Source organism: Rhinatrema bivittatum, chromosome 10 (genome assembly GCF_901001135.1).
Source record: "Rhinatrema bivittatum chromosome 10, aRhiBiv1.1, whole genome shotgun sequence".
NCBI classification, from domain to species: Eukaryota; Metazoa; Chordata; class Amphibia; order Gymnophiona; family Rhinatrematidae; genus Rhinatrema; species Rhinatrema bivittatum.
Window position 1 is genome coordinate 78,497,035 of NC_042624.1, and position 24,455 is coordinate 78,521,489.

The 24,455-nt window shown below is 48.3% G+C and overlaps 2 protein-coding genes and 1 long non-coding RNA gene across 5 annotated transcripts in view; 1 reads left to right on the forward strand and 2 right to left on the reverse strand.

Moving 5' to 3' along the window:
• KIAA1107 (KIAA1107 ortholog) overlaps positions 1 to 790 on the reverse strand; it is a 113,267-nt gene extending 112,477 nt beyond the window's left edge. The window contains exon 1 of one of the 2 annotated variants that reach the window (XM_029617673.1): positions 299 to 788. In XM_029617673.1, the coding sequence (XP_029473533.1) occupies positions 299 to 423 (125 nt within the window). In that variant the 5' untranslated portion in view covers positions 424 to 788. Of the gene's footprint in view, positions 1 to 298 lie in introns of both variants that reach the window. The other variant, XM_029617674.1, reaches the window with a different exon arrangement.
• Positions 791 to 11,384: 10,594 nt separating this feature from the next.
• LOC115099831 lies at positions 11,385 to 16,049 on the forward strand. Its single transcript, XR_003858893.1, has 2 exons — positions 11,385 to 11,445; positions 11,704 to 16,049. It is a non-coding gene; the product is annotated as an uncharacterized LOC115099831 (long non-coding RNA).
• The window catches only part of EPHX4 (epoxide hydrolase 4), a 50,893-nt gene continuing 40,368 nt past the window's right edge, over positions 13,931 to 24,455 (reverse strand). The window contains exons 6-7 of one of the 2 annotated variants that reach the window (XM_029617688.1): positions 17,395 to 17,543; positions 13,931 to 14,202 (exon numbers count right to left, since the gene is read on the reverse strand). In XM_029617688.1, coding sequence (XP_029473548.1) covers positions 13,968 to 14,202; positions 17,395 to 17,543 — 384 coding nt within the window. In that variant the 3' untranslated portion in view covers positions 13,931 to 13,967. The remainder of the gene's footprint in view (positions 14,203 to 17,394; positions 17,544 to 24,455) is intronic. The other variant, XM_029617689.1, reaches the window with a different exon arrangement.

The following is a 24,455-nucleotide window of genomic DNA, read 5'->3' on the forward strand; positions in this document are numbered from 1 at the left end:
CCTTCAAAAATTTTGCATTCATGCTGTGTGCTAACATGATTCTCTCAAGCATTATGGCATTAACGCCATAAAGCATTTTCATGAATGACCCTATTAGTTTGCCACAATTTTCCAGCACATAATGTTTAAGAACAGAGGCAGTTGAATAGGCCCCATCATAACCCCTTGGCAAAACTGAACAATATCACAAAGGCAGAACGTCAGGGCGTCTGGCACTGGCTAGGTCCACTCCTTGATTATTTCTGCCCTGGGCCTTATAAGAACCGGTTCCGAAACAGCATACCCCCAGGGATCCTACCTGAGCAGATCCCTGCTAAGCTGCTCTGCTAACATTTCCTTTAGTCTCCGGCGTTCAGCGGCATCTTTTTCCTGGACTCCTCGCAGAACGCCTGGGTTCGCTGCCCTCTGGCTCGAGGAGGCCATCTTCCGGGGGTATAACTCCTGCCCGCCCCCAGAGGCAAGGAGGGCCACGGTAAGAAGGCAACCTGGGCAAGGCAGCTGGGAACGCGCGGAAGCTGGGCACCGAGCGCTTCTCCCCTTCTCATTCTCCCCTAACACACTGCCTAGCAACGAAGCCCACCCCGCTGGGCAAGGCAGTCGCAGGCCAAGCGCAACCCCACTCACACAGAAACCCCGCCACTAAGAGCAAAGCCTTTCCACAGCTATCGGCCAACAGGGAAAGAGGCGGAGACCGCCACATTCCCTCCGGGCACCTCCGTTACCAGGCTAGAGAGTCCACCACTGCCCCTTCTCAAAACACGGCGCACGCCGGCTTCCTGACGTCATCACCCTGAAACCGTTCGGTGGAAGGGACCACCCAGTCACCGCCCACCGCTCCTGCTCGCGGCATTTTGATTGGACGTCGTCTCCTCGGCTTCATTAGATAGTCGCGAGCCAGTTAGGAGCCGATCAAGCAGTGTTGCCAACCTCGCTTATTTACCGCGAGATTGGGCTTCTTTTCCTAGTCATTCGCGTTTTTTTTTTCCGATTCGCGGGTTGCTTTTAATTGGGCTATTTTTTCTGCCAGTCGCGGTTTTTTGGGCTTGTTGGGCGGGACTTGTGCTCTGATGTTACAGTGATTGGCTGCTGCTGCTGCTGCTGCGATGAAGCCTGTCCATATCCGGCACACCCTATCCCTATATTGCAGCAGTAAGCCAATCAGAGCAGGATTCAAAGAGTGAGCTGCAAGCCTTGTTGATGGATACCTCGCGAACACATTTTTGTTGGCAGACCTGGAACGGGAAGGCCAGCAGTACGGCATTGGAGGGCAACAGCAAAGGAATCTTCAGACTGTGCAGCTACAGCCAGGTATCAGGAGGGGAGGAATTAGTATGTTGGGAGGGGGGAATGAGAGTGTGGGGGGCCAGAGATGTGCTTGGAGGGGGGTGAGGAGAGGGGAATGAATGAGAGTGTGGGGGCCAGAGATGTGCTTGGAGGGGGGTGGGGAGAGGGGAATGAATGAGAGTGTGGGGGCCAGAGATGTGCTGGGAGGGGAATGAATGAGTGAGAGTGTGGGGGCCAGAGATGTGCTGGGAGGGGGGTGGGGAGAGGGGAGTGAGTGGGGGGGCCAGGGATGTGCTCGGAGGGGGGTGGGGCGAGGGGAATGAGTGAGTGTGTGGGGGGCCAGGGATGTGCCCGGAGAGGGGAATGAGTGAGTGTGTGGGGGGCCAGGGATGTGCTCGGAGAGGGGAATGAGTGAGTGTGTGGGGGGCCAGGGATGTGCTCGGAGAGGGGAATGAGTGAGTGTGTGGGGGGCCAGGGATGTGCTCGGAGAGGGGAGTGAGTGAGTGTGTGGGGGGGCAGGGATGTGCTCGGAGAGGGGAATGAGTGAGTGTGTGGGGGGCCAGGGATGTGCTCGGAGAGGGGAATGAGTGAGTGTGTGGGGGGCCAGGGATGTGCTCGGAGAGGGGAATGAGTGAGTGTGTGGGGGGCCAGGGATGTGCTCGGAGGGGGGTGGGGCGAGGGGAATGAGTGAGTGTGTGGGGGGCCAGGGATGTGCCCGGAGAGGGGAATGAGTGAGTGTGTGGGGGGCTAGGGATGTGCCCGGAGAGGGGAATGAGTGAGTGTGTGGGGGGCCAGGGATGTGCCCGGAGAGGGGAATGAGTGAGTGTGTGGGGGGCCAGGGATGTGCTCGGAGAGGGGAATGAGTGAGTGTGTGGGGGGCCAGGGATGTGCCCGGAGAGGGGAATGAGTGAGTGTGTGGGGGGCCAGGGATGTGCTCGGAGAGGGGAATGAGTGAGTGTGTGGGGGGCCAGGGATGTGCTCGGAGAGGGGAATGAGTGAGTGTGTGGGGGGCCAGGATGTGCTCGGAGAGGGGAATGAGTGAGTGTGTGGGGGGCCAGGGATGTGCTCGGAGAGGGGAATGAGTGAGTGTGTGGGGGGCCAGGGATGTGCTCGGAGAGGGGAATGAGTGAGTGTGTGGGGGGGCCAGGGATGTGCTCGGAGAGGGGAATGAGTGAGTGTGTGGGGGGCCAGGGATGTGCTCGGAGAGGGGAATGAGTGAGTGTGTGGGGGCCAGGGATGTGCTCGGAGGGGGGGTGGGGCGAGGGGAATGAGTGAGTGTGTGGGGGGCCAGGGATGTGCCCGGAGAGGGGAATGAGTGAGTGTGTGGGGGGCCAGGGATGTGCCCGGAGAGGGGAATGAGTGAGTGTGTGGGGGGCCAGGGATGTGCCCGGAGAGGGGAATGAGTGAGTGTGTGGGGGGCCAGGGATGTGCCCGGAGAGGGGAATGAGTGAGTGTGTGGGGGGCCAGGGATGTGCCCGGAGAGGGGAATGAGTGAGTGTGTGGGGGGCCAGGGATGTGCTCGGAGAGGGGAATGAGTGAGTGTGTGGGGGGCCAGGGATGTGCTCGGAGAGGGGAATGAGTGAGTGTGTGGGGGGCCAGGGATGTGCTCGGAGAGGGGAATGAGTGAGTGTGTGGGGGGCCAGGGATGTGCTCGGAGAGGGGAATGAGTGAGTGTGTGGGGGGCCAGGGATGTGCTCGGAGAGGGGAATGAGTGAGTGTGTGGGGGCCAGGGATGTGCTCGGAGGGGGGTGGGGCGAGGGGAATGAGTGAGTGTGTGGGGGGCCAGGGATGTGCCCGGAGAGGGGAATGAGTGAGTGTGTGGGGGGCCAGGGATGTGCCCGGAGAGGGGAATGAGTGAGTGTGTGGGGGGCCAGGGATGTGCCCGGAGAGGGGAATGAGTGAGTGTGTGGGGGGCCAGGGATGTGCCCGGAGAGGGGAATGAGTGAGTGTGTGGGGGGCCAGGGATGTGCTCGGAGAGGGGAATGAGTGAGTGTGTGGGGGGCCAGGGATGTGCTCGGAGAGGGGAATGAGTGAGTGTGTGGGGGGCCAGGGATGTGCTCGGAGAGGGGAATGAGTGTGTGTGGGGGCCAGGGATGTGCTCGGAGGGGGGTGGGGCGAGGGGAATGAGTGAGTGTGTGGGGGGCCAGGGATGTGCTCGGAGAGGGGAATAAGTGTGAGGGGTTGGTATCTTTTATTTCCTAGCGTGTAGCATATGGTCTCAGGACCAATGGGTATAGTGTACTCCTGTTAGTAGTTGGAGACAGATCAGATTTCAATCTGACGTCAGCCCCTAGTACATATACCCCTGCAGGAAGTGCAGCTCCTCAGTATTTTCCGTCTCCAAAGCAGTTAGGGACTATCTGCATGCTCTCTGAGCGTTAGAACCAAAATTCAAGGAAAAACCCAAATTTAAGAAGAAAAGTTTACCTGAAGACTAGCCCCGCTCTCCTGCGGTGATACCCTCGGGTCCCTCCCCCAGTTGAAATTCCTGAGGTGATTTCCGTGGTCCCTCAGAGGTGAGCCTCGGTCCGGTGGCCAAATCTCAGCAGGGACTTAGCCTCTGATTTCGGGCACGGTTGAGAGGCAGCGGGTGCATTCCTCGAGCACGGCGATGAAGGTATTTGCCCTCTCCCCCCGCAGCCGGAGACCGCCCGGGACGAAACCGGGAAGCGCTGAAGACAAGGTAAGGTAGAAATCTTCTATGTAAACAGTCTCCGAGGATCGAAGAGGAGCACAGGCTGCTGATCGGAGCCAGTGCCGCTGGGTTGATCCACCCTAGCAGGGCTAGGCCCCGGCTGTTCCCGAGGGTCTACCCACGTGGAGACCCTCCGAGGAGGTCGCCATCTTGACCCGCCTCGCCGTTCAACTCGAGCGCACAAGTCCCTTGTGCGCATAAACTTAGGCGCACATAATACCTCACGAGCATAAGTTGCGCGCACGGAACAAGGCGCATATCTGCGGCTAGGCGCACATCTCAGCGCATATCTGAGGCGCACTGGAGCGCACAAGAGCTCACGCGGCCACAGTCATGGCAGCTCCAGAGTCGGGCATAAAAGCGCAAGGCCTCTGCCAAGCATGCCACGTCAGAGCCACACAGAGCGAGGAGGCCGACGCCCTGTCCGTACATTGGAGGAGGCCCTGGGAGATCCAGGCCAGGGCCATTCCAGCCAGGGCCCAATGCTAGCTCTTCAGGGGGCACCCCGGACCTAGCAGGCCCCAGGGAGTCCACCCCACACTCGGGGACTCCCAGAGAACCAGCGCCCCTCAACTTAGACCCAGCTTCGATATCGTGGGTGGAGCTGTTCAAGGGGATTCACGCCTTTGTCAGGATGCAAACTGAACCCCGGGAGGTCCAGCCACAGGCGCCTCCGGAGGACCCTCATGCCCCAGGACCCTCTAGGCCTAGGCACAGGTCCACACCGTCCAGAAGTTCCGCCTACGAGGACACAGACCACTCTGAAGAGGAAATTGAGCCCCTGGAAGAAGGGGAACTCCCCCCGGGGACAGAGCCACACCGAACCATGAGACGCTTCTTCACAAAGGATGAGCTCCCGGACCTAGTATCCCAATGTCTAACGGAACTCGCTATCCCGGGCCAAGGGCCCTCATGGAACCTAGAATGAACCCCCTGCTGGAGGGCCTTCGTCAGACGTCTCGCTATTTTCCTCTCTTACAGGCGGCACAACAGCTAATTGACCTAGAGTGGAATGCTCCAGAGTCCTCATTCAAAGGGGGTCGAGCATTGTCGGCCATGTATCCCCTGGACCCAGCGACCAAAGAACTCCTGGCGTGCCCTAGCGTGGACGCCATGGTCTGCGCGGTCGCTAAGCGCACTACCATCCCAGTGGAGGGAGGAGCGGCGCTCAAGGACGCTCATGACCGGCGCCTAGAAGCCTTGCTAAAGCAGTCATTCGAGGTTGCAGCTCTGTCCCTTCAGATTGCGGCCTGCTGCACCGTGGTGACGCGTGCCTGCCTATCTCAAGCCAGGAACAGCACCCCGGGAGAGGACATGGAATCAACTCTGTCCTTTCTCACCGACGCGGCTTCCGATCTAGTGCGTACAACAGCCAGAGGAGTCTCGTCCACTGTGGCAGCCAGAAGACAGCTCTGGCTCCGAAATTGGTCGGCAGACGCCTCTTCCAAGACGAGTCTATCAAAGATGCCCTTCAAAGGATCCCTCCTCTTCGGCAGCGAACTAGAGAAACTGGCCAACAAATGGGGTGACTCCCCATTACCGCGCCTGCCGGAAGACAAGACGAAGAGAAACAGGTGTCCCTTCCACAGATCCGCCAGAGGCAGAAGCTCACAGCGCTTCAACCCTTTCAAAAGCAACTATCGAGCACCCCACCCTACGAGCAGGAGCCAGTCCTTTCGGAACAAGCACACCAAGAGAGGAACCAGTGCGGGTGCAGGCTCCGGCCGCACCCCACAATGAGAATCAGCCGACCCATCCAAGGGAAGATGCTATAGGGGCAGACTAGCCTTATTCTACCGCATATGGGTCGAGATAACTACGGACAAATGGGTCCTGGCCATCATCCGGGAGGGGTACTACCTGGACTTCATTCGAACTTCCCCCGACAAATTCATGGAATCTCCCTGCCACGACCCCCTCAAGAGGGCGGCAGTGGAAGCTACACTGAACAGGCTTCTGACCCTCGAGGCCATAACCCCAGTGCCTATACGGGAAATGAATACTGGACATTACTCCATTTACTTCATCATACCCAAGAAAGAGGGCATATTCAGGCCCATCCTGGACCTCAAGTCGGTCAACCGCCACCTAAGGGTTCCCCGCTTCCGCATGGAAACCTTACGATCCGTCATATGGGCAATACAACCAGGAGAGTTCCTCACATCCCTGGATCTGTCGGAGGCCTACTTACACATCCCAATGCATCAGGAACACCAGCGCTTCCTACACTTCAAGGTCCTGAATCGTCACTATCAGTTCCGGGCACTACCCTTCGGGTTAGCCACAGCACCCCGGACGTTCACCAAGGTAATAGTAATAGTGGTGGCAACACTCAGGAAGGAAGGAATCCTCGTTCATCCCTACCTGGATAATTGGCTGATCAGGGCGAAGTCACCGGAGGAAAGCCACCAAGCAACCAGCAGAGTCATAGCACTACTGGAAAGCCTAGGATGGGTAGTCAACATAAACAAAAGCTCCCTACAGCCCGCACAGTCGCTGGAATACCTAGGCGTCCAATTCGACACCAAGGAAGACAAGGTCAGCCTGACCCCCGCGAGGAGGTCAAAGCTGCGGGGCCGGCTTCAGACCTTGCTGAGCGTTCCTCGTCCCACAGCATGGGATTACCTGCAAGTCCTCGGACTGATGGCGTCCACGCTGGAAGTAGTGCCATGGGCGCGAGCACAAATGAGACCTCTACAGCGCTCACTTCTAACGCAGTGGAGTCCACGGTCCCAGAACTACACCGTACGCCTTCCACTCCCGGGCAGCGTCTGGACCCAGCTACGGTGGTGGCTGCAGAACAGCCACCTGAGCCGGGGATCAAGCCTATCCTCCCCAACCTGGACCCTGCTCACCACAGATGCCAGCCTACACGGATGGGGAGCACACTGCGAAGAGCTGACCACCCAAGGGCAGTGGAACGCAGAAGAGGCGGGATGGAACATCAACCACCTAGAAGCGCGGGCAGCCAGATTAGCCTGTCTGCGGTTTGCCCACAGACTTCGAGGCAAAGCGGTCTGACTGATGTCGGACGACGCCACGACGGTGGCCTACATCAACCGACAGGGCGGAACCAGAAGCCAACAGGTGTCCCTAGAAATAGACCTCCTGATGGCGTGGGTGGAAGCAAATCTTCAGGAGATCTCGGCCGTCCACATTGCCGGGAAAGACAACATCGCGGCAGACTTCCTCAGCAGAGAAAGTCTAAACCCAGGAGAATGGAAACTGTCATCCACAGCCTTCCAAATGATAGTGAATCGGTGGGGGATCCCAAACATGGACCTTCTGGCAAGCAGATCCAACGCTCAAGTACCCAGATACTTCAGCTGCAGACGGGACCCGCAGTCCCAGGGGATCGATGCCCTGGCCTCCGGGGACCCTTCTATACGCCTTCCCGCCGTGGCCCTTGCTGGGCGCAATCATTCACAAGATACAGCGACACAGGGGACTAGTTCTCCTGGTGGCCCCGGTTTGGCCAAGAAGACCTGGTACGCAGACATGAGAAGACTGCTGGCAGGGAACCCACTACCCCTGCCGCCGCACAGAGACCTGCTCCAACAAGGCCCGATCCTTCACGAGGACCCGACTCAATTCTCGCTTACGGTCTGGCCATTGAGAGGGCTCGACTGAGGAAGAGCGGATACTCGGAGGCAGTAATAGATACTCTCCTCCGAGCACGCAAGTTCTCCACATCTCTAACGTACATAAGGATTTGGAGAGTCTTCAAGGCCTGGTGCGAAGACCACAACATCAAGCCACGCCCCTCCAGAGTTCCCGTGATCCTGGAATTCTTACAGAATGGGCTACAGCAGTGTCTGTCCCTCAATTCCATCAAGGTACAGATAGCAGCATTGTCATGCTATGGCTCCAGGAGCGAGGGCAACAGCATAGCCTCGTACCCGGATGTATCACGCTTCCTGAAAGGAGTCAAACACATTCGCCCACCTCTAAGATGGACGGTACCTCTGTGGAACCTCAACCTCGTCTTGGAGTTCCTAGCGGGATCCGCCTTCAGACCCCTCCGAGGCCTATCTCTCCGTCTGTTAACCTTAAAGACAGTGTTCTTGCTGGCCGTGTGTTCGGCCCGCCGCATCTCGGAGCTACAAGCACTGTCCTGCCGTGAACCGTTCTTCAGATTCACCCCGGGGTTCATCCAACTACGCACAGTTCCCTCCTTCCTCCCTAAAGTGGTCTCACACTTCCACCTCAATCAAACCATCGCACTACCAACGATGAACGGCGTGAAGAACTCGGGAAAAGACCGTAGCCTACGTCACCTCGACATCGGCAGACTCCTAGCCAGATATTTGGAAAGGTCGGAACCGGTACGAAAGACAGACCACCTTTTTGTCCTTCACAGCGGAAAGAGGCAAGGGGAAGCGGCCTTGCGGACAACCATTGCCCGCTGGATCAAAGAAGTCATTAAGGCGGCCTATGTAGAAGCAGGAAAACCACCACCTCTACAAGTCAAGGCCCATTCAACCAGAGCCTAGGTGGTGTCCTGGGCAGAGACTAGAATGCTGTCACCTGCGGACATCTGCAGAGCGGCAACGTGGTCCTCTATCCACACTTTCTCCAGATTCTACCGTCTGGACGTACAGGCTCAGGAGGACACGGCATTTGCAAGGACAATTCTAAGTGGACCCCGGGCAGCCTCCCACCCGATTCGGGAGTAGCTTTTATACATCCCATTGGTCCTGAGTCCATCTGCTACACGCTAGGAAATGGAGAAATTACTTACCTGATAATTTCGTTTTCCTTAGTGTAGACAGATGGACTCAGCATCCCACCCTGGGCTGCCCTGAGGCACTGTGCCAATGAGTTACGGGTAAGCCATGTCTTTATTTACCTAAGACGTCCACCCTGCCTGGTGTCGACGCTTTCCGGTTGAGTACACTGGCGGTCTCCAGCTATAGTCAACCAATCAGTTCAAGTTAATCAAGTTTAATCGAGTTTAAACGTTCTAACAAGTTAGTTAAGTTTAACCATAATATGAAGTTAATCAGTCAGTCAGTCACATATATATCCACAATGCTTTTCAAGGAAGAATACTGAGGAGCTGCACTTCCTGCAGGGGTATGTGTACTAGGGCAGTGATGGCTAACCTATGACATGCATGTCAGAGGTGACACCGAGATTTTTTGCTGACACACGCAGCCTTTCGTGGACTATCGGGAATTTTTTTTTAATCGGCTGCGCCGAGCCTTTAAAACTAGCTTTTTAGTAATGCCCCCGGGCGCAGCGACAGGCAGATAGGCAGGGCCACGGCCCGAAGAAAAAGATCACGTTTAAACGCGCTGATGTTCCTCCTCCTTCCTGCCTGTGCAGCCCCGGAACTAAACGTTGCCGGAGCCACGTGGGCTGGAAGGAGGTGAAGCATCGGCGTGTGCAGAAGAGGAGCAGCACTTGCGTTTACGGGCAGCCGCGAATCCCAAGTCGCAGCGGCCCGAGAAGAGGAAGAGGCCTGGTAGCAGGGCTGCTGCAGAGCCCATCCTGTGACTACCCGCGAAGAGGAGTCCCAGAGGTGAGAGAGAGGCTGAGGGTCTGTAGAGGGTGTGTGTGTGTGCGTGTATGAGATGAGTTGAGAGATTGTGTGTGAGAGTGAGGACTTGAATGTTTGCAGAGACAGCATGTGGGAGTGAGAGAGAGCCTGTGTGTGTGAGTCAGACAGCATGTGCCAGTGAGAGACTGTGTGTATGAATGATTGTATGAGAGAGAGCATGTGCCAGTGAGAGCCTGTGTGTGTGTATGAGAGAGAGAAGAGCATGTGAGAATGAGAACCTGTGTGTTTGAGGGAAGAAGATGGAGAGAAAAGAAAAGGAAAAAAGACAATATAAAAGGAATTGGCAAAAAAAAATAAGAAAGGAAAGGTGGGGGGAAAAAAAGCCTGTGACCAACCAATTAGAAAATGAAGATCAGACAGCAAAGGTAAAAAAACAAAATAAATTACTTTTTAGTGATTGGCACATGTAATCTTTGGGAATGTGCAAGAATAGCACTTTCTCTATGCGGATCTCACAATGTACGAGATCAGCATGGAGAAAATGGAAGCCCACGGGGCCTGCACAGAGGAGGCAGCAGAATGGGCATCAGTGTCAGTAGCAGCAATCGGCACCTCCCCAATAGCCATGCGGCAGCAGTGACAGTGGCAGCAGAGGAATGAGAGAGGTTCTGAGGTTGCTGGCAAAAGAGAGGGGGGTCTGCCTTTAGTGTGTGCATGTGAATGAATGGGACTCTGCATGGGGGGTGTATGTGTGTGTGAATGCATGGGTGCCTGCATGAGAATGAATTGGTGCCTGCCTGGAGGATGGAGCGGGAGTGGTGTGAGAGTGACTGGGAGCCTGCCTGGGGTTGAGGGAGCCAGTGAGTGTGAGATCATGAGTGTGTATGAGAAAATCCAGGGGAGTGAGAGTTTGGTGGAGGGGGAGAGAGTGTTTTAATTGAAGATTTAGCCAATGAAATTCAGCAGAAAAAAGTCACTAAGCAGGTAAGGCAAATAATTATTTGTTTTTGCTTTATTAATAAATACAGAACATATATTAAAATTATAACTTTGTTATTAATATTAGAACATAAGAACATAAGAAAATGCCATACTGGGTCAGAACAAGGGTCCATCAAGCCCAGCATCCTGTTTCCAACAGTGGCCAATCCAGGCCATAAGAACCTGGCAAGTACCCAAAAACTAAGTCTATTCCTTGTAACCATTGCTAATGGCAGTGGCTATTCTCTAAGTGAACTTAATAGCAGGTAATGGACTTCTCCTCCAAGAACTTATCCAATCCTTTTTTAAACACAGCTATACTAACTGCACTAACCACATTCTCTGGCAACAAATTCCAGAGTTTAATTGTGCGTTGAGTAAAAAAGAACTTTCTCCGATTAGTTTTAAATGTGCCCCATGCTAACTTCATGGAGTGCCCCCTAGTCTTTCTACTATCCGAAAGAGTAAATAATCGATTCACATCTACCCGTTCTAGACCTCTCATGATTTTAAACACCTCTATCATATCCCCCCTCAGTCGTCTCTTCTCCAAGCTGAAAAGTCCTAACCTCTTTAGTCTTTCCTCATAGGGGAGTTGTTCCATTCCCCTTATCATTTTGGTAGCCCTTCTCTGTACCTTCTCCATCGCAATTATATCTTTTTTGAGATGCGGCAACCAGAATTGTACACAGTATTCAAGGTGCGGTCTCACCATGGAGTGATACAGAGGCATTATGACATTTTCCGTTTTATTAGAGCTACAAATATCACAAAATTATGGATTTTTCTAGAAGTGACACACCACCCGAGTTATGCTCTGTCTTTTTATGAATTTTGACACAGAGCGCAAAAGGTTAGCCATCACTGTACTAGGGGCTGACGTCAGATTGAAATCTGATCCGTCTCCAGCTGCTATCAGGAGTACACTATACCCATTGGTCCTGAGTCCATCTGTCTACACTAAGGAAAACGAAATTATCAGGTAAGTAATTTCTCCAGTTTGTTCTACTCCACTTGATTTCATCTATTTTTTTTTTCTCATTTCTTCCCTGTAGCTGATCACCTTTTATAAAAAAAAAAAACAAAACCCTTATTTTGACAAAAAGAAAGCTTGTCCATACCTGCTGACTACAGGTAAAAAAAGTGTGACATGGAAACTTGTAATGCTATTTTTCTACACCACTTTTGCTTTCCTCTAATTCTGCCTTTTTTTTTTCTCTTTCGTTTCTTCTCCCTGCAGAAGATCATCTCTGTAAGAAAGCCAGTCTATACCTACTGTTTCCGTCCTTGGCTGCTACACTACTAGATGGTTTTGATCTACTATGGCTACAGTAAAGAACTGGGCTAAATACAGTAAAGTACTGCAAAGCATGGGAAGAGGAACGTGAACTAAAAGCATGGATTCAGCCTGTTTTCAGCAATGAGAATAAGGCTACGTGCAAACTTTGCAAGTGTGACATTCGTGCACATCATGCAGACCTTCTGCAAAATGCTAAAACAGAGAAACATGCAAAAAGCTAAGCTCCTTTGTCATCTATGCGACTCACAGACATTGGTGTTTCAATTTCACGTGTTTTGGGCTTTTTTTGGGCTTGTTTTTTTTGGAAAAAAGTGCTTGTTCTTTCATGAAAACCTGGCAACCCTGCGATCAAGGTACGTCTTCTGAAAAGTCGCCCGGTTCTGTAACGCATGCGCGCCTGGTAGGCTTTATGGAGAATTAATCGTCTCATCGTGATTTCTGAATGAATTCAACAAGCGACTTGAAAATGCCTTTTTTGATGCGGAAATAAATCTGGAAGAACCGTAGAAAAATGGGGGACATAGGAATTATACAACAAAGTCTGAAGCCGTAGACCGAAGAAACTACTTATTTCCGACCTGTATCGGGAGTTTGCTGACAGCATAACCGAAATCACCGTACGGCTGCGCCATTTGCATCAGTCGATCGGCTGACGATAACCCCACTGTTGTCATTTCGATCGTCAGTCTGAATCCCCATCTTCCATTCTTTCCCCTCCTACTTACTCATGTGTCTCTTACTGCTTTGAACTACATTTTTAAAATGATTGGTCAGGATTTAGGACCGGGATGACCTTTTGTTATGTTTTTTTAGTGGGCAGTTCAGTTTTCTGCTACCCTGTCCTCTATTGATATAAAACAGACTTCCTTTATGTTATTTTATTTATTTATTTATTTATTAACTTTTATCTACCGACATTCGTGCAGCACATCATGCCGGTTTACAAAGAACTCAGGTGGGCGATACAATAAAACAATGTACAAAGAATAAATAAGTAACAAAAACATAACAATATAACCTTAGAACAAAATACTATTTCTTACGAAAAGGACACATTAACCGATCGTGATCAAAAAGGATAAATTAAGCAGTAGAGGGGGATGTTGTTTCTTCTAGGGTATCTATGGGTGGTGTGAGGTGTGTTATTGTAAGTTACAGTTCTATATCGTATTTATCTCGTGAGACACCTGACCTTTCAACCCACAATTTAACTTTAGATTGTTGGGCTTCATTGGTTAATACATTTGTCATTTAAGTAATCCTGTATTTTGTATTGGTCGTGTGAATGACAGCAAAGTTCCTATTTGCCATAAGAGTACGAAACTGAAAGCAAGCAATTTAAGATTCTGTCAAAAGAAAAGCCACAAAGTGAGTTCAACAACTTAAAAAGCATTTATGTTATGATACATAAAATGGGCAGTTTATAGACAGCTGATGTGTTCTGTCAACCAGTGTAACAATGTTTAATATTCTGTTAGCACCCAGCATGCCACCTCCTGGAGGAAAGTTATCTATAGAAAAAAATGAGTACAGTACAACCTCATTACACTTTTCTTTAAAAAAAGATACGATAAGTTTAATACATTGGAATGTAGTCATCCAGTAGATTGTGCTAATTATGCCATTATTTAACAAATGTCTGCACAGTACTTTTAATTAAATACAAAGTCTTGAGAATTTTACAGCACAACCATGCATTTGTAATCGTCAGTACTGGGATACAGATGTGACAAGACATGTTTACCTTCCGACTGTTACAGTACAATAACTTCCAGCAGATGCACGAAAATAGCTAAACCCCTCCCGATACAATGGAACGCTCTGCTCAGAAGCCCGCAGAACCTTTGCACATTGCACAGCTGTGTAAATTACACTCTATGGCTCTACAAGGCACCACACATTGGAATTGTAAAGATGTAAAAAACGAAAACCTAGCAGTTTTTCATGACTTCCCTAATGTATATATAAGATTATAAATATTAAGGCAGGAGTCTTTATGTGCAAAGAATAAGTAACGCTGACAGTAACATTACACACTGGTTTCACACTATTTTCAGCCTGTAATTACGGTAGTGACAATTCACAGACAGTACATCAAACACTTTTCACTTACAAATCCCAATTTAGCCCATACTTGACTACTGTGTTTCATCCTGTAAGCGCCTGTGTGCTTGTAGACCCCTTTAAAGGAACCACAGAAAAGGTCACTCTCTCTTTCTTTGTCCTTCCTCTTTCAGAAACGTCCATATTAATTTGTTCACTATGTCAGGCTGATCTTGCTGAAGCCAGTGACTGGCAGCCGACAAAATCGTTAGGCGGAAATGATTTTTCACATAGATCCTTGTTATTTCGGCCATTTCTACTTCCATAAAGGCATCCTTTTTCCCCCATAACAGCAGCGTGGGGGTTGTCACCTCGTGCCGCTTCAGAGGCAGGCAGCTTCAAAACACAAAGCAGATGCAGTTCAGCCTGGGTGGGCTAATCCTTTTCTTTTTTTAAACCTCAAATCTAACACAAAACATTCTTTAAAACAGGAACTTATCCTTTACTTTATTTTTTTTTTCAAATATTTTTATTGTGTAATAAACATCAATTACATAAAATCTAATAGTATTTTCCACTAATGAATGCTATTACCCTGTCTGGATATCCGCCACAAATGTGCAGCAGATATATGTCCACAGAAGTGCTCAAAGTTGCTCCAGTGATGCTAAGATATTGAAAAAGGGACCTATGGGTAGCTCTCAAGAACCAGACTTAGCGACCAGCATTAAACTTTGAGAGATTAAAAACAATCCAACAGAAACCTTTGACTCAGTTCTGTTAAATCGGTGGGTGATTTTGTTTCCTTGTAATGTGCAAAGGTAAGTCTGCCCAAAGCTGCAGAGATCATTACATGAGGATTGGGACTGGGCAACTGCACCCTGAGCCTGCAAGAGCAATTTAATTATTGCCTTTTTTTTAAATCATTTTTTATTGAGAAAGCATAATTCAACATGACATAATACAATAAGATTTCATAATTTTACAAAGAAAAAAAAACTGAACAGAAACTTCAGATCTTTTTCCATGAAATCATACCCACAGAATACTCACTGAAAAAAACAAAACCTGTCCATTCAGTTTCACTAGTCTTTGAAATAAGAACATTATTTATTATTACTCTTGACAGACCAGGCATAACAATTTAATACTTTAGAAACATACAAGCAGTGCTTTTTAAAATGATTAATCTCTATTACCTGGCAGCTTTGTGCTGCTCCGTGTTGGGCTTTTATAGACTTCAATGTTCCTCTTGTGCACTATAAGCCTCCATTCACAGATCATGGGGGAGATTTTCCCTCTTCATATCCCTCCCTACACCTCTCAGCTTGGTCATCCCAGCAAGGGTTCTTAGCTTAGAGGTACAGCCCACGGCTCCCTTTCCAGCCCAGAATGGGTGCACTCTAGCAGCCTGTATGCACCCTTCTAGGCATCCTCACTCCCTGGAGACACTGCCTCTGCAGCATCCCTAGACCTGGCTGACCGACAGATTACCATAGTAGTCACAGCTTGAATGCTGAGTGTTGTCACTGCTGGCCCATTGGGCTGGCCCCTACATGTAATCACCTCTCTGGCTGATTGCCTGGCAGCACTAGTTTGCTGCCTGAAAGGAATGAAAGCTTCCAACAGACAAGGAGTAAACTGATTGATAGTGAATTTTTTTTAAACTAATTTTTAAGCTGAAGCCATTCAATACAAAATTACTGGTATAGAATAGCTTAAAAGGTATCAATGGTACACCAAGAGCCCAACAGCACATAAGCAAACAACCTTACCATATGGAAACAAGAAAAGATAATACAAAGCTGATTTCCTTGTTGATTAAAATATATCTTGATTTTTATGCATACAAAAAAGATCAAAGTTCTAGGGGAAAATAAAGAAAAAATTAAAATAATAGATGATAAAACAGATAGTTTTACCCAGTTTCATCTGTGTGAACTGAGGCAGGCAGAGAAGATGAGCTAAACTCATCATCCAAGGAGTTGTCACAGTGGTGCTCAAAAGCCTGCATTTCAGCTAGACTCCACATTTCCACATCTTACTTGGTTTTTAATTGAAAACTTGCTCTTACATAATTCTAGGCTTGTGCAGTAAGTACATTAGTATTATTGTGACTCAACAAATGTCCTATGACACACATAGCTAAAATGATTAGGACAATTTAATTGTTTGGATTTTTTTTTAAGCCATATACATTGTTGTCTTTTACAATAAAATACTATAATGCTGTAAATGTCTTCGGTACGTGTCAGTGCTAATGTGAGTGCTGTTTATTCTTGTGAAAAACCTTTGTGGTTCTTGAAATAAAACATCTAATTTAAATGCCATGGACTCGTATGACTTGCAATGAGAAACAAGTCATGTTCTGTTGTGTAAGTATATAGTTTACATAATGGCTTACAATAATTGGATATAATGATTAACCACTGGGCTTACTGAGGAAGAAAAGACAGAAGAGCCCAGGAATTGAGTATGATATGTGTTTGGGTGCTACGGACAATATTAGGGAAGGGCGTAGGGACCAGGACACGTCAGCCTGTGCCATCCCTTCTCCATGTTCCTCTATAAACCTCTGCTTTCTCTACCCCAGTGCAATCCACTCCCCCAAACCTTTGCACCTCCCCACTATGCATTCCTTTCCCAATGGCAGGAGGAGAGCAGAGCTATGTACCTAATCTGAACACATGGTGCTGGTGGCTTACACGATTCAGAGTTCAAATTGAAGCTGAGAAGGCTGCAGACAAGTAGGCCCTGCTTGCCTACTGCTTGTGAGAGGGAGGGAGGAGGTTATCACCCTGGATAAGGAAGAGGATCAGACTGCACCTTTCCCTACAGACAGCCCCTACCCACTGGTGCCATTTTCAATTTTCTTCCCTGCTGCCAGAAGAGGTATCAGCTCCCTCCTGCCAATGGACACATCAGTGTAGCATGGGGGTAGTGAATTCAATCCTGGGGGGCACGGAGGAAAGGGGAGCAAAGGCCACAGAGTCCCTGTTAACACTATCGCCAGGGGTTTTCTCTGGAGTCAGGATGGGGACCCAGCTCTGAGGGGCCCAGAGACTTACTCTTTTAGATGGGTGGTGCGGCTCCAAGGCCTAGTATTGCTAAGTCTCTCATATTAGGCAGACTGTATTAATCCTTACAAATATTAATATTGGATAGTAAAATCAATGTTGATACCTAAAGAGGTAATTTACCAATAGCTTTTTCTAATTTACATGTGTGATGGTCATTTTCTTAAAAAAAAAATAAAAAAATTACCAGGTTAGGGCCAGAGGCAGCTTCAGCCTTTCCCATTGGAGGAAAAGGAAGCACATTCAAAAAGGTTTTGGGTGGGTGATCTGGTACGACCTGGCAGACAATCACCACTGGTTACTCAATTTATCACACGTCCATGAGGAATAAAGGGCAGATGAGCAAAGTAAAACTGTATGCTGTATTATCAGGGGGTGCAACTCAGATTCACAGTGTATAGTTCAGTTCCTCTAAATATCTCTTTCTAATAAAGTGAAGTATTTAGTCTACAATCAAAGTCTGGAGTCTTTGATGTAATATCGTACACAGTAAGGAGGTCATGGAACTGACCTGAAAAGGTTTCTGTAGTGATTAATGGGACCAGTGAGTGCTCCAGGCTGAGAGAAGATGTAGAGATAGGCTTCCATATCCTCTTCTGTTAATCTGCAACCATTCCTTCCAATTCCAGTGCCATGGCTGATGAATAGGTTTTTAAGTACCTGACGTAAAATACATTCAATGCCTAATACATTAGATACTCGCAGTGTACAAATATCAAGATGCTCTTTGTTCTTTTAAATAGGAATCAGATATTTTAACTGTCTCAGCAATGAAGAAAGTATTCGTTTTGCAAAGGATGCTAAGAATCCCACATAGGACCTGATTTTTAAAAAGCATTTACACGCTTAGAATTGAGTATTACATGTGTAAGTGCATAAGTAAATACACTTTACCTGTGTAAGTGGACTTTTGAAAATCATTATCTCACATGCTGTTGAATTGTCCATTGGATATTCATGTGTAAGTGCATTTTATGCACATAAATAACCCATAAATCCAACCCATCCCCCCATTGACACAAAAAACCACGGTCCAATTCAGAAAACTGTGTAACCCGGACATCATTAGCGCTCACCTATCGTCAGAGTTACACCAGCTCGACCTCTCGGACGCAAACTCAGCCGCATCCTCTTGGTCCAAAATCACTAAAAAAAATAGCAGACCTAACCTGCCCTTTAACCACCAAAGTCCACCAAGCAAACAAAGACAACAGAAAACCTTGGTATACCCCTGATCTAAAAAACATCAAGCGAGAACTCAGACGCAGAGAACTCGTATGGCGAAAAAACCAGTCATCAATAAACCTGACGGCATTCAAATCTCTTATGCACCAATACAGGATCTCCATCCTCCGCACAAAGAAGGATTTCTTTTCTCAGAAAATACACCACTTCATTTTCGACCCGAGAGCCCTATTTTCTCTTGTCTCGTCCCTCACCAAACCATCCCCTACAACCATTCCGGATGAGCAAGCGGCAAACAACGCTGCTGAACTAGCTACATTCTTCAAGGAAAAAATCTCAAACCTTATTGCGCCGCTTAAGGATAAGAAAGACCTTACTCCTACACCCCTCATCACAACCTCTATAAACCTGACTTCAAACATGAAAACCTTCGAGCCTACCTCCTCCTTAGAGGTTGAAAACGTACTGAAGAAGATCAAACCAGCTTCACACCCAGGGGACGCGATCCCTTCCAACCTTCTCATCGCCATCCCTGAAGTTATCGCAAAACCTATTGCAGAGATAATTAACTGCTCCCTATCACAAGGCCAAGTCTCTGACCCCTTTAAGCTTGCTATTCTAAAACCTCTACTGAAAAAAACAAATCTATCTCCAGACAACCCAGCCAATTTCCGCCCTATAGCAAACCTTCCGTTCATCTCCAAAATCTTGGAAAGAATGGTAAATAAACAACTCTCGGAATTCTTGGACTACAACAAAATCCTCTCTCCGTCACAGTTCGGCTTCCGCAAATCCCAAAATACAGAATCCCTCCTAATCTCTTTAACAGACTCCATCCTTCTGAACCTCGACAAAAAACAACCTTGTCTTCTAATTTTCCTCGACCTATCAGCAGCATTTGACACAGTGAACCACACTATTCTCATAGATCGACTATCGGACATCGGCATCAAAGGTACCGCCCTCAGCTGGTTCAGATCATTCCTTCAAAACAGATTCTATAAGGTTAAAATCAACAATAAAGAGTCACACCCCGTCAGCTCTACCTTGGGAGTCCCACAAGGATCCTCATTATCTCCAACTCTTTTCAACATATACTTGCTCCCGCTTTGCCAGCTCCTTTCCAAACTAAATCTAACTCATTACTTATATTTATTTATTTATTTATTTTTGGTTTTTATATACCGGAAGTTCCTGTATACAATACATATCACTCCGGTTCACATTTAACAGAGATAACTATCGCCGGGGAGGCGGTTTACATGGAACATATCGAAATAATGAACGGATAATATATAATAAAGTACAATCTATTGGGAAAAACAACTAAGATCAATTTAGAACAACTAAGATCAACTTAGAACACAAGTTGCAGAGGACGTCCAAATTCTCATACCAATTACCGACTCGCTAGATAAAACACTGGAGTTCTGGAACACCTGCCTTCAATCCATAAACAACCTTCTTTCAAGCCTCAATTTGATTCTGAATACTAACAAGACAGAGCTTCTCCTCGTCACCAAGACAGAAATTATCCAGAGACCAACACACACCCCTCAATTCAACCAGTTTTCTCCCCACAAGTCAGAAACCTAGGAGTCATCATGGATAACAATCTGAACCTCAAAAGTTTCATCAATAACACCACAAAGGATTGCTTTTTTAAACTTCAAGTCTTAAAACAGTTGAGACCCCTCCTCCACTTCCAGGACTACCGCACAGTTCTCCAGGCAATCATTTTTTCAAAAATCGATTACTGCAATTCACTCCTCCTCGGCCTCCCTTCCAACACCATCAAACCTTTACAGATGCTGCAGAACACAATGGCAAGAATTCTGACCAAGACCAACAGAAGAGACCATATTACTCCCATCCTGCGGAATCTCCACTGGCTCCCAATCAAATTCAGAATTTTATACAAAACTCTAACGATCATTCACAAAGCCATTCACAACATCACACCACTGGAACTCAAGATCCCACTTCGGCCACGAATACCCTCTAGACCGGTGAGATCAGCGTATAGAGACACCCTCCATGCCCCCCTCATCAAAACATCATAAGAAAGAGCGCTTTCCACATCTGGACCAACTCAATGGAACTCTCTCCCGCCAGATCTCTGGCTCGAAAGATGCACGATTACATTTAAAAAAAGACTCAAAACCTGGCTGTTCACCCAAGCCTTCCCTTGCTCAGATGAACAGTAGAGTCTTTTTATACCTCAGAGTCAGTTATGCTGCTCGCCACTAGAACAACATCTCTAGCTTTCTGTTCTTTATGCAGACGTTCTCTTCCAGTTATCCCCATGTTAAACCCCCATGTTAAACCATGTTACTTGGATCCAAGTTTGCTCATCCTTGTTTTAATGTAATGCATTCTTTTGCACAGGTTTTTGTTATAATGTAAACCGAAGTGATTTGTAACTTGTTACAAGAATATCTGTATATAAGAGCCCTAAATAAATAAATAAATAAATAAATAAATAAATAAATAAATAAATAAATGCATGCATGCTTTTAAAATATTGCTACGATAGTATGTTACATTTCCACATGTAACTCCTTTTAAAATTACCTCTTAGATAGTTGCATCACGTGATGCGGTGTGCGGAGCGGACATTCTACCTTGCGCTCTGGGTGCCTTCCCCCCCATGAATCCAATACCATCTGGATAACGGAGCCCTTCCTTACCATTTTTTTAATCCTCCGCTTGCCCTCATTTCAGCTCGGGTAAACCTGATTGGAGTTTGTCTGCGGGATATCCATGTGGCTCACCAGGAAAGAGAAGTAGAAGCTGAGTGTCCTGGAAGGTAAAATGGCTGCCGTACCCAACCCGGCTCCCACTATCGACCTGAGTGATTCTAGGATCTCGGATCTCACTGTGGCAGTCGGTGCCGCGCTGAATCCCTGATTAGATGAGCTTGCCGCTCAAATGGCAGAGGTTAAAGCCTCATTATCTGATTATAATTCTCTGATATTGTGGAGGGCTGAGTGAAAGTAGTTGAGGATGATACTACTGCTCTCCAGATCAAATTCGCTTCATTGGAAAAGTTGGTGGCCTCACAGGATGCAAAAATAGATGACCTGGAGAACAAGGTCCCAGAGGTCAAACCTGTTTTCTTTGATTTCCGATATCAAGCTGCAGGAACTGCTTGAGACTTGGCTGCCTTTGCAACTGGGCCTGCCTGCCTTGGTAGGGTGCTTTAAAGCTGAACTTGTGTTATGTTATGAGTAAAGTCAATAGTGGACCCTTGGGCCGGCTGAGGTGGACAGCGTCCACAGGAGTTAAAAAGCCGGGAGGCGGCACTCAGCTGGAGCGGACTGATGGCGTCTTCACCCTGGAAACCCAAGACCCCCCCAGGAGGAGCCCGTAGGGGTCCGAGTCGCTGGGACTTAGGAGAATCGTGAATGAGTCCAAGGTTCGAGGCTGGCAGAAGACAAAGGAGAATCGTGAAGAAGACCAAGGTTCGTGGCTGACTGAAGACAAAGGAGAATCGTGAAGAAGACCAAGGTTCGTGGCTGGCTGAAGACAAAGGAGAATCGTGAAGAAGACCAAGGTTCGTGGCTGACTGAAGACAAAGGAGAATCGTGAAGAAGACCAAGGTTCGTGGCTGGCTGAAGACAAAGGAGAATCGTGAAGAAGACCAAGGTTCGTGGCTGGCTGAAGACAAAGGAGAATCGTGAAGAAGACCAAGGTTCGTGGCTGGCTGAAGACAAGGAGAATCAGGAACCGGAGCTGGAGTCAGGATATGTAGACAGCAAGTAGAGCCCAGAGCTGGAGCCAAGGCACAGCAGGACCAAACAGAACCTGACCTGGAAGCAAGGCACGGCTGGGACAAGCTGGAACCGGAGCTGGAAGCAAGGCACGGCTGGAACAAGCAGGAACCAGGGCTGGAAGCAAGGCACGGCTGGAACAAGCTGGAACCGGAGCTGGAAGCAAGGCACGGCTGGAACAAGCAGGAACCAGGGCTGGAAGCAAGGCACGGCTGGAACAAGCAGGAACCAAGGCTGAAAGCAACGCTGGGAAGCAACTAAGCACACAGTAGAGTGACCTCGTTGCAAAGGCAAAGCAAGGAAGTCAGACGCTGGTTTAAATAGCCGGCCAGCGTCTGACGTCAGGAACGGGGCGGTTCAGCACTTCCGGGTGCTGGACCTTTAAGAGCCCCCTGCTCGCGCGCGCGCGTTGCCTGGCAGTGGGAGGAGTCTGAGTCGTCCCTCGGCAGCGTCTCCACGTGGAGAGAGACGCTGCCATGCGGCCCTGCAGGCCCCAGGAGCAACGGAACGCGGCGAGACCGGGAGAGGCAGCAGAAAGGTAAGGACCCGGTTGCTAGCCTAGCGACCGGGACCGCAACACCTTGTGCACCAGGTGGGCGTGCCAGCGGAGGGCAATAAAAGACCAAGGATCGTGGTGGCTAAGCTTCTCAACTATGCCCACAAGGTACTTATCTTGCAGGCCTGTGGTATGAGGGACAATGTTTACTGATTTTTCAAGCTTTTTTGGCCAAAGTCTCTCTGTTGCGGAGGGCCTTCACACTGATTTGTTCTGATCTGATAAATCGTCAACTCCGCTCTGTGCTTATATACCCGGCTCGCCTAAAGATCTGGCCAAGGATGGCATTTGTTTTTGTGACTCATCTACATTTCGCAATTGCTGGATAACGAGGTGCTATCTCTGTCTCATAGTGCTAATTACGTTTTTGGACAATTCACCTGGACTAGACTGGCTATTTTTATTCCATGGTTTAGGTCTTTTTGTCTGCTGAGAGTTCCCGCCTGATAGGGAGACTATTCGCTGTGGGTCAGTGACCTTACATATTTGGATGTTCTCAGGATTTGCAAATGTTTTTCTAGACTTTGGAATCCTTTCAGCTGTTCTCCGGGAACAACTTTAACGACAGACCTGGATTTATCATATTTGAATCCATTATTTACCTGTTGTGTCACAATCTCAGTGGTTACACAGACATTGGATTTGTGCAATTTTCACTTTTTTGTAATTTTTCAGGCTGTTTAGTATAGGAGGTTGTGCCAGTTTATTGACAAGTTTTTCTTTGCTTGTCTAACATTATAAGAGGGGGAGGGTAAGGCACCTGTGCGCATCAATGGTGACTTCAATTCTCTGATGGTAGAGAGCAGTTTTTCTAGCGTAGTTGGATAGGTGGGAGGGGGTAGGGATATTGGAGTGGAGTTCTGGATGAAGTGGTTTTAGTGGAAACTGTCATGTGCGCATGGTTCTTTGGTATTGTGGAGTTTTTTGGGTTTTTTTGTTTGGTTTTTTAACTCTCTGCTATGCCTCTCAAGATGCCCAGTATTACTGCAGAACAGTGTGTACTCCATTATTTTTTTGCTTTGTTCGGCTTTGTGAATTCCCCTTTTTTATCTTGGCTAATGGGGAGTGCGATTAAATTTCTCACGTGGAGTGTGGCGGGGCTGGGAACCCCTGTGAAGAGGGAAAACGTACTCTCTAACGTAAACCGGCTTAGAAGTTCCGTTGTTTTTTTGCAAGAAACCCACATGACTGCCAAAGTACATCTCAAATTAAAAAAGAAAGGTTTCAATCAAGTTTTTGTGGTGCCGGGTTCTTCTCATAGAGGCATTGCCATCCTAATCCGTAAGTCTGTCTCTTTTCAATGACAACAGTCCATAGTGGACTCTGGGTGGGGGGGCGTTATATTATTGTCGTGGGGTTTCTTTTTGGTAAGCTCACAATGGTTTATGGCCCAAATCAGTGTGATCATGGGTTTTTCCTGATCTTATTGCCCTATCGTGCTTGGGGGAGAACTTAATTGTGTGGCTGATCCTGTCCTGGATCGTCATTCGCACTCCCTGGGTAGATCAACTTAGTAGCACCAAAGGAGTGCATTTTCTTTGTGACTCCCTACATGTTCTCGATGCTTGGAGAGTGCTCAATCCCTGTACCAGGGACTTCACTCACTGAGCACAATCTGCTGATTCTAAATCCAGACTTGATTATATACTGATCACTGATCCCCTTTTCTCTCAGTTGCGGAGCTCTGTTGTTGAATCTATGGTGGTATCTGATCACTGCTTGGTGACCTGTGTTCTGCAGGGGCCAGGCTCTGATCATAATTTTTCTAATTGGCAAATGCCTCCTTGGTTGCTACAAGATAAGCCTTTTAAGGATTTTTTAATGCCCAAATGTCAGGGCTATGCGTTGCACAATCAGCAGCATCAATCTGACCCTTATTTCTTCTGGGAAACAGGAAAAGTTGTGCTTTAGGGAGAAATCATTCGTACTCTATTAGTTGTAAATGGGAATTAGATAAGGATATTTTGGAACATACCAATCAGTAGAATCGATGTAAGTGAGATCTTAATGCAGATTCAACCCCGGAGCTTCAACGCAACTTTCTTTTCTTGCAGAAAA